This window comes from Geospiza fortis, unplaced genomic scaffold, assembly GCF_000277835.1.
Source record: "Geospiza fortis unplaced genomic scaffold, GeoFor_1.0 scaffold162, whole genome shotgun sequence".
NCBI classification, from domain to species: domain Eukaryota; kingdom Metazoa; phylum Chordata; class Aves; order Passeriformes; family Thraupidae; genus Geospiza; species Geospiza fortis.
Window position 1 is genome coordinate 1526590 of NW_005054316.1, and position 10502 is coordinate 1537091.

The 10502-nt window shown below is 40.8% G+C and overlaps 1 protein-coding gene across 2 annotated transcripts in view; it reads right to left on the reverse strand.

The window, feature by feature from the left end:
* GRM1 (glutamate metabotropic receptor 1) overlaps window positions 1-10502 on the reverse strand; it is a 182001-nt gene that overhangs the window by 6309 nt on the left and 165190 nt on the right. The window contains exon 8 of one of the 2 annotated variants that reach the window (XM_005420070.2): window positions 7902-8014. The exons of the other annotated variant lie outside the window; for it this stretch is intronic. Coding sequence (XP_005420127.2) covers window positions 7954-8014 — 61 coding nt within the window. The 3' untranslated portion in view covers window positions 7902-7953. Of the gene's footprint in view, window positions 1-7901; window positions 8015-10502 lie in introns of those variants that run through there. 2 annotated transcript variants of the gene reach the window in all.

Genomic DNA, 10502 nt, shown 5'->3' on the forward strand with positions numbered 1-10502 from the left:
CATTTTGAGATGGAGTCCCAAGACTGCCATAGAAATACCTGGGCTCTGTCTTGCTGGATGGCTGGTAGGGGTCACACCGAGTTTGACACTTTCCAGAAGAATTAATCATTAAAATGCAAGAAGAGAACTTGTTATGCTGGAACAAAGAGCAGCCATCTTGAATATCATTAATTGGCGTTTAGACCAAAACAAAGATGGGTCTGGAAAAGCTCAGACCTGAACTGAGTGAGAGAAGGAGCTGTCTCACTTGTGCAAAGCAACGATGACAATCCTGACTGCATGGTCATCGCTCGCTAAGTGATTGCCTTCTCCTCTTTTGAAAGAAACATCCATTGGAGAAGGCCAAGATCAAAATAATCTGCCTGGGTTAATGGCAGAAGGGATGGTTTTCCACAAAAAGGCAGGAGAGGGTACCAAGCCAGGTCACAGTTGGGGTATTGAAAACCTGATGTTCATTTGCACAGTGGTGAGATGGCACCAAGTGGTGGTTTCTTCATTTAATCAGTAGGACGATTACCCAGTTCATGTCCACCATGTGTTCCTCTATCTTTCCTAACTCTGTCCTTTCTCCTGTCAAATAGGATTTAGATCTCACACTTTCTGCACAGAAGTGAACTTCTTGGAGTCTCAAGAGGTCTTAAGTTTTGTACTTGCGTATACCCAGTGTAACACTCCACTTACTATTTCTTCAAATTCTCCCATCTAGTCTACATGTTCAGGCAGATTCCTGGATACCCTATCAGCATATAGGGTGGGTTTGCTTTTACTTATAGGCAAGAACATACTTTGAATTTAGATGCTTTTTCTCAATTTTCACCACAGCTTTATCTATGTGTTTTGTATTTTAGGGAAATAGAAGTAAGTATATTTTTGGTGTGAGTTTTTATTAATATCATGAGCAGAGCTTTTGCAATTTTTGGTAATTCAAAATTTTGCTTCTAATACATGCATTGATCTTTTAACATATTCTCTGTATGACTCTGGGCATTTTCATCTTTCTTTCTTTATTGTAGACACTAAATAAGATGGAAAACAACTTCAGATCCTAATAGTTACTTCCTGAAATTCTGTAAAAAGAACTGATGCACTCAAGTCTGAGACTATGGTTCAAAATACCCTGTTCAAAATGGTTCAAAATGCCTGCCCAACAGGAGGACATGCCTATAACTTGTTAGCTCATTGTTCATTGTTAAGTATCTCCAGATGACCAAAATCTGGTCCCTCCTTGTGACCAGGAGTTCCCCAGACCCAGGCCAAGAACAGAGTCCTGCTCTTGCCAGTTCCTGGAGGATCTGACCTTTCTGGCTTCCTTGGAGTAGTGTCAAATCTGAGTACTTGACAACAGTAGGCTTCTCTCCATGCTTCAGGATTATGTTAGATGTTGGATAGAAAAGGTTTCTTTACATCTCAGAGGCTGAATGCTTCTGAGGTGAAAAATTATTGTCACATTGGTCTAAGGTAAGCTAGACCTCTGATCCTTTTACCAGAAAAGTTATGAAGTGTTATCAAGCACAGAGAATTAAATCGCCTTTGAGTCCTGTGGGCCTGAAACTTTCTTTTTTTTCGCCTTGAATGTTTTATGCATAACAATCCCTAATTGATAGCACATGAAATAGTTAAGCAGGGTAGTATGTTTTTTATAAGGTTAACTCCAGGAACCCCCAGGCTGGAAAATGTCTTCAGATCTGGCTTCAGATGCAGTCAGGCAAAGCGCTTGTGAAAGAGCACTTTCTGTTAAAACAGGAAGGGACATTCCTTGATCTGTTAAGAGTTTATCCCCTCTTTTGTCCTTTCAGGATGCCAGAGTTGTGGTCTGCTATCTTCTTAAAGTGGCCATGAGCTGAGAAAGAATCTTAATTGATTAATCTTGCTGAGATGAGTGATGCAGTCATTTCAGCCAGCTTGGTGGTGTTAGACAAGACACAGAGCACAGATTTAATATGTAGGGCTGTTTATGTTTTTTTAAACAACAATGGTAATTAACCAGAGGAAGAGGTTATGGCAGAAATAATAAATGTTATCTGTTTTTCCTTGCCAGCCCAATGTTTTGGCCCAACCTACCTCCTTGTAGTCACTGTGGTAACTGAAATGCCACAGCTAGTAGGAAGCACTGGGATAACCTGGCAGTCCTTCTATGATGATAAAATTTTAGGAATTAACATAAAATGTGAACTGAGAAGCCTATCAACTTTGTCAGGAAAAATTAAGTCTGAAACAAACCCTGAGCTGTCTTACTAGCAGCCAGAGGAGGTCAGTGTCAGGTACTGCCCGGTCACCAAATGCTGCTTCTCCCTTCAGAGAGCCCAGGTACAGCCATTGGCAGCTGGCTCTGGAGCGTAGCACATGCAGAGCTGTCCCTGAGCACTGACAGAGGTGACCAGCATTTGGAGGCAGTGGGGTGCAGAACAAAAAGAAATGACCTGTTCAAAAGCTGTGCATTGGACAAAACCTTTCTCATCCCTACACAGCTGATGGATGCCATCCTAGGGAAGCCAGTGGAGGAATTTCTGCCCTGCCTAGAGAGAGGCAGTCAGTAAACTACAAACTTTCTCCAACCCTGCAGTCAGGTAAGTGGTAATGAGCCTGACTAAAGCTCTGTCTCACTGCTGTCTCACGGTTCCCAGGGCCTAAGTTAACAAGCTGAAAATTTAAGGCTAATACCTGCACTGCAGCACATTGCAGGTCCTTTGTTGGTATCCCCAAGGTCTCTTCTGTTATTGTCTCCATTTCAGTAAGGCCACTGGGGCATGAAATGTGATTAAGGGAGTGAGCAGGTTTTAATCCAGGATAGGGATACCTCCCTGCACTGAGCATCTGCTCCTCTCAGAGCTGCAACAGCCAGCCCTGCTGCTCATTAGCAAAGCAAGCCGTGCTGGTCTGCGTGTGCCTGCAAGCCTAACTTCTAGAGCACTGGTTGTAGGGACCCATTTCTTAAACCTGGGTTGGTAAAATTTCTCTGCACTCTCTCATAAGTGAGGGAGCCATCATCAGCCACAGTCCCTATCTGATGTATGCTCAGGATTTTTGCCTCATATAATCACCTAAAAGAAAAAAGAAATCACAAACCGATTTCAGCCTTAACTCGTTTACACTATAATCTCTATCTTGGTGACAAGAGGAACTTAAAACTGTTCTCACAGCATGGCTCCAATGCTTTTGTTAGTGCTGTATAATTAGAGCAATGTTTAACCTCCCACTTGTGTTTCTGGAAGTTCAAATTACTTAACCAACTTTTCCTTGTTGCTCCCCTCCTCCCTCTACATGCCTGCCCTCATTCCCCCCCCCCCACATTAATTTTTTTTGGACAAAATTGCCTTGAGCATTGGACACAATATTCTATGTTAATTAGAGCACTGCTTTAAATGTATGATGCAAACTGCTACAAAAGATATAGGAAAACATATCTTTTAGGTGTCATACTGTCTTGCCAGGGCAGAACCTGATGATACTTAGAGGTGTTGTGAGTGAGCTCAAGTCCAGAGCTGCCTTTCCAACTCTCTGTCTGACCACTGGTTTATGTAGAATAAATGTAACATAATAATTTCCTTCATAAGCTACTCTAATGCAGAAGTTGAGCATTACTTTATCTGAGTTGCAGATAGGCTTTCTAATGTATATTGACCCTATTGATAATTGGGGTATTTTTCTCTTTTTTAAATTGAAATCTTAATATTATACAGTCTGTAATGGGGGTGCAGTAGCTATGTCTAGGCTGAGTACCCTGTGGTGAGATCCTGGTTTCCATACACAGGGTGTCCAGGTTGGGATCAGACCCTTGGGCAGGATCAGAGGTTGGCAGCCCCCCTCACCTCTCTGCTCTGGTCACCCAGATGGGGAAAGCTGGAACCAGGGCTGGGGTCACTCACTTTACATTTGTGCTACAATAGAAGTAGATTGCTGCTAGGCTCATACCTGGCCCTAGGGCTAGGGAATTACTTCCAAATCCAACAGCTCAGATATAGCCAAATGTCCCAAAATAAGTAGATTTATTTACTTTGAGACATGACAATAATTTTTATGTACATAAGCTTTTGTAGAGCTGTGAATTTGGCGAGAGTGGGAGGTGGTGAGAGAAATGGTCAGTGCATTGCTTCAGTGTAGTTGAAGCCCCACAACTTCAACATGTACCACAAATCTACCTAGCTCAACAGAGGTGTGAGACTATTACACTGATAATGTGTATGAAGGTCTGACTACTCATGATAATTACTACTAGAAATTTGTAGTCTCATCTGAAATACAGAAGATATGTCATATTTCAGTCATCCAGTATTAGTGAAAAAATTTCGTTCTCCTGTGTGTTCATGAGGTGCTTTGGAAAAAAAATCAAATAACTACTAAAATGTTGCTTTGAGAAAACAATCTAATAGATAATACAGTTCAGGATAATAAACAATTTGTCAGAAACAGCAAGAAAATTCATCCAGTGCTCAAGAAATGAAGATGAGAAACCTGCAAATCAAAGTGAAATTAAAAAGTGTTCTTAGTAGTTAATAGCTTTTGAAACTGTTTATTTCATTCTTATTAACAAGTAAAGCCCACTGAATATTCAGAATGAATTCATCCTACTGAATCATTTTTGTAATTTAAGGATAATAAAGTTAATGCATGGGAAAACATGGTGTAAGTTATCATAGGTCCTCTGGTATCAACGGAGAAGCTCATTTGGGTTATCTGAAGGTGTGTTTCATGCTGCAAATTCAAGTAAATGTTTATGACAGTGCAGCCAGTGCCAATGCCTGAGCTGAAGCATTTTTTCTTACAGGCTTAGAAGGGAGCACAGTTGATAGAACCTGAAAAGTACAATGTTTTAAGCAAAGGAACCTAGAAAGCTTAGGAACATACAAAGAAAACACTACAATTAAGTTAATTTACAAAATGTGTAGGTGGGTGCAACTAAGGCAAAATAGTCTGTAGGACTGGAAGACTGTGAAGATCGACAACCTTCAAAAAACGTTACATGAAAAGAAATGCCATGGAGCTGCTGTTGAATAAGAAATACTAATTAATGAACTTGAATAGAATAAAACCACAAAAATTGCCCACGAATTCTGTATTCCCCACTCAAAAGCACCAGACCATAGTTCAGAGATCAGTAAGTCTTTCCTATCAGTGCAGTTTAATAGTAATTAGGACAGTTGGAGGTTTTTCCTTGCTTTCTGTAATCCTCTGTGGTTCTGATGAAAAATTATTTGGGCCACAGTGTTTTTTACCAAAAAGATATTGACAAGCTGAAAGCTGTATAGTGAACAGCAATAATAAAACACTGGAGACATAGGAAAGAGGGCATGAGATAAAACTAAAATATCCAAATATATTCTGTTTTTTTTCCAAGCATCTCTAAGGCATTAGCAGCAAGGCTGAAAAGTATTTCACATGGCATAGACATGCCCAACTGAGACCTCTAAATTAAGCCAAAAAAGGGCCAAATTATACTGCATGCCCAGAATATTTCCTACTCAATAGCTGTATCAGAAAAGGAACAATTCCTTATGAACAGAAAAACCTGTTGCCCTGGATGTTTCCTGCCAAAAAATGTGCAAACCTTGCAGAGGTAGTGGTCAAGGAGGTCGTTCTTCCACAATAACTTGTCAAACTCTCTGGTATACTTGAGAATAAAATAAATTCCCAACAGTTTAAACAGGGCTTAAAGAGCCATCAGACTTGCCTTAACATGCCAGCATTTTGAGTGCTTAAGCCTGTGGCAAACTTAGCCAAGTTGCCACAGGAAGCTTAGTCATGAGGCCTCTTGTTTGTAGTGTACAGCTCTCCCTAATATGCTGCAGTAGATAAAGCAGTTTGTAAAGCCTGTGGGTTTTTGGGTGTATCTGAACGTTTCCATGGTAACAAATGTGCAGCTTCAAAAGAAAAGAGCCCTGAAACTCCAAGCTGATACTTCTGGGTTTTTTTAATATGATAATAAAATGTTATGATTTTGATGATTCTGCGTTTCTAACCATCTCCAGCGTTGCACAGAGAATGGAGATGAAGATTGGTGAAACAAATGATGCTAAGTATTATATGCATCAAAACACTGGTCAGTTTCAAGAGTTTACATCTACTTGCTTGTAGGTGGGAGCTGAGGGAAACCATAGCACATGTGGTGATTTCCAGCATGTCAGGGTGATGAAGCAGGGCTCCTAAGGAAATTCTGGACTTACAAATTGCTGGAGTTCTGGTGGATGAGACTGAGGCTTGAGACCAGATGGTGGTGATGGGCAGCTGGTGATATGATGGACAATTATCTACTGCTCAAACTGGGCTGTGTGACCACAGGGAGCTCAGACTGCAGATGGAGGACATGCCCTTCCCTGAGCCACAGTGCAGCTCTGCCAGGCCTCTGAACACATCAGCCCTGGCTGGAGGGAGAGGGAAGCCTGAGGGGCAGAGACAGGCAGAGAAGCCAAAATAGCAAGCTTCATGCTCAGCAGATCTGAAAAACTCCCCTGCTTCTTGAAGCTGTTCTGGGCAGCTACCACAAGCATTTGCAGACCCATTGACAGGCTGGAGTCCCACCAGAGGTGTTTCTCAGGAGCGGATAAGAATTTTTTTCAAAACTGAAAAAAAATATCCCAAGTGTGGTCATGCAAAAAGCAGAGGTTCAGCTTTCCCTGTGCTCAGGAGTTTCACAGCTTGTGCTCATGCTTTTTTGAATAGAATCTGTTGTTGCATTTGCTTTTGCCTCCTAATAGTATGCCTGCGTTGGACTCCCATTTGAATTTCCAGACAGACAATTGGTTATCTGTACCCTGAGAATCTGCAGCACTTGTTCCAGTTCAGAAAAAAGAGGCATAATGTTCTGACTAGAAGATAGAAACAAATAGTTTGTACTGCTCTTTACACTGCCTGTGTACAGTTTGCTTTTCAGGGTGCCAAATCTAGTTGCTGCACAAGCCCTGTAAAGTCATCACAACTGCTCCAAATGTATGATGCATTTTGTGGATTTCTTCTGATCTGCAAATCAGAGAGGTGGGTTGGATTGAATCGTTGCTACATGCCCACAAATTACATAGACTCTCAGAGACATACACAGAGCTGGAATGCTTTGCACTACTCAGAGCAGTGCAACAGCATCTCTGGTTGCAGCGAGCAGAATTGACCAAAATGCTGTGTCAGTGGATCACAAGCATCCTTCCACCAAGTCACTGCACAATCTTCCCTGGGGCAGGGAGCAAGACTGTTACACATCTGCTGCTCCTCAGATGGAAATGAGCGCAGATCTGGAAGAAATGAGGTGAAGTCTTTCTGTTTTTGCAACAGCTTGCTTGTTTTCTGCACCATGTTTGTGTTTGTTCAGAGAGGGCAGTATTTGCACTTCTTGCTTCTGAAGAGCTGAACTTTGCTATTGTTTGCTGAATGCAGAATCTGAATATCTTTCAGAAATTACAACAGAAAAAAGATTCACTGCTGTTATTTTGAGATACTGTTTGTTCCTACACCAAATCCTGGTGGTTTTATTTACATGTGTCTTTTTGTGATTTCCCTGTTATCGCACCAAATAAATGTTTTCTGTGCTCCCTCAGCTGGGTCTGCAGCCTCAGTTTGCTAACAAGCATGGGTTAGCAAGAGCTGTGCACAGCAGAGGTGTCTTGCCATGTAAAGCACACAGGATAATGTCATCTCTATGCAAAACTACAAAAAGGAGAAAAATGTTGGCTGAATGGAAAAAGAAGATAAAATTAGTACAAGAAAGAGGACATTTTTGCAGCTGTAGGCATTTAGAAATAAAAAAGTAAAAGCTTCAAAAAATTATTCAATGTCCTCTTCATCACATCTGGACAATGTTTAAAGTATTGTGTGAAACAAGGGGACATAAGCAAATTTCCCATCTTTAATGGCATGCACCACATTTGTCCCATCATTAGACATGATAAACCAATGAGAAAAAGAAAGCAAGGGGTAAAACCACTCTTTGTCATGCAGCTTCTCTTACACATTCACTGCAGGGATTTTTCAAAGCTGCACATGTGCCGACGGACACTGGCTGGTGGGCGAGAACTCTGGCTGCCTCTTCCTGAAGATTGAAAAGAAAAAGACACCCAGTGAGTGGCTATACACATGTGCACACATGGTGGCTACACCACTCAATAGGTGCCTGTCCCTGACCTCTTTCTTTGGGATTTCCCATCTTTCATCCTCTTGTCACCTCAACCTCCACATAGCTATCTCCTTGGCTCCAGCACAATACTGGTTAAAATAAATTTCTATGATGCTCATTCTGCTTCCTGTGCTGAGCCTTGATGCACTTTCCATGCCAGATGGCAAAGGCTGCTGTGCATCTAGCTGTCAGAGGAACTTCTCCCCTGGTATTCTCAACATAGGATGAAATGATGAAAAAAGGAGACTCTGCCCCTCACATCTTATTTACAAAAGCATCACCAGAAGGTTTTGCTGGTGGAGTTTTTAATATATACTCAGCTGCAGCTTTTTCCTTTGTCCCTCTTCCTCTAAAATATTTTTCTAAATGTTTCTTTTACTTTTGGAGCTCTGGCTGAATAGTCACTAGCTTTCATTATATGTGATTTCACTGCTGTGCTTCTTTGTTTTTAAAGGAAGCATTGGTTTTATTGAGGTAGACACAAAATGAATAGTCTCCTAAGCACTCTATCTGCAATGATAATTCAATACAGAATTGCAGATTGCAGTTTGGGCTGTTAATATAGGATGATTTCCATTTCAATTTTCTTTTCTTCCTTGTCCTGTCAAGCAGATGCAAATTCTCATTTGTCTTCCCCAGTATCAATAAAAATAATATACACACAAGCACGTGCTTTGACAAAAATCTCAGGTATTTTTGCACATGAAATGTATCACTGAATTTCTGAAAAAAAATCCCAAAATAAAATAATCATTGTATTGCAAATAAAATTCAAATAGAAATTCAGCATTTCTCCCCATCAAACTGTTATAGTGCATGCTTGCCAGACTTCTGTGTACCTCCAAATGACACATTCATGGATGGTGTGTGCATGTACTATGTACTCAGCACATGAGCCCAACAAGCCATTCTTCTCACCATGTAGCAAAGCACAGGAGCACAGCATGACATACACAGAACACATGCATACCCATTTGGGAGCAGTAGATGCCTTGAGATGACTTCTGAACTATTATGAATAAAACACAAATAAGACATTCTGCTGAGCAATTTTGCCAACCTGATTACATTGGAGCCTCTAGAAAAAATTAATTCCTTACCAGGTTGTAATGGGATCACTGAGATTTGAAAATATAATAGTGGTCATGACTAGGAACTTATCTAGCATGCTCTCTCCTCCACCCTATTAACGTTACAGGGATTACTAGGCCTCTGATTAGACAGAATATTCAGCATTTCTACAGTCTTCCATTTTTCTTAATCAATTGAGAGAATAAGAGCTTTCTACTTCCTGTGCTTTTTGTTTAGTCACAGGAGCTAATTTTACAAAACAAGTAGAGACACACAGTTGATTATCTGAGAGAAAACCCAGAGCTAAATGTATTTCACACACATGTATTGCTGTGCATTCAATGGAGGGCACACAGCCACAGACAGACCTGCTTAGGACCATGGAACAGGTGGAAGATTTTTGTTTCAGAACACCGCTTGGCACTTGGATCTTTCTGAGTCAACAGGCTTTGGCAGCCATCACTCCTCAGCTGCTACCATTTGCTGTCACTTGTGGGTTAGCTGCACCCCCTTTGTGCTTCTTCTTACTCATCTATATCCCTGTAGTGAGCTCAGAGCAGTTTGCTCTCCAAGCTTTGGGCATTTGTTGGTCTTGTTGTGAAATCCTCCTAAGTGAAAGGAAGAAAGAAGCCTGCTTCCCCAAGTAGTTCATAATGCCTCAAAACATGTTCAAAATACAGCAAACTCCTCTCTTACTGTGATTTCAGTTTTGCTGCTCAGCCAAAATCAAACACAGACATTGCATCTAATAGAATATGCAACCCCCAGATGCCTGGCCAGGTTTGCATTCTGGAATTTGGTTTGATTGTTGTTGTTAAAATGCTGCCAAGCTCCATCAAAGCAGCGATCTGCCTTTTGATCAAGGCCAAGGGTGATCCCCACATGGTGATGCACAGCATATACCTAGCAGAAATCACCTAAATCTCAGGGTTCACGCTTCAGTAGAATTTGAATTTATAGTGAAATTTAGATTTATAGTGTGGGAAATGTAGTGCATGTGTTGATAGTATTTCAGTCAATTATTTTCCAATTATCAAATTAATGTGTAAATATTAATAAACACTTTTGATGCATTGAATAAGAAGTATCCTTGTAGGCTTTCTTTTATCTTCCTAGTAGTCTGTGCTAATATTGCAGAGCTGTGATTCAGAATTAATGCCCAGATCTCTATACCTTTTTTTTTTTTAATTTTTAATGGTGGCAATGTATCCCTGCTTCTTTCTCCTAGCCTTGCAGGCAGTAACAGCACTTCACATACATTTCTCTGGTTATAAAACATTAGATACTCTGCCCATCTTTACAATATGAGGATTAATGAGTCATTTTGGGGGAA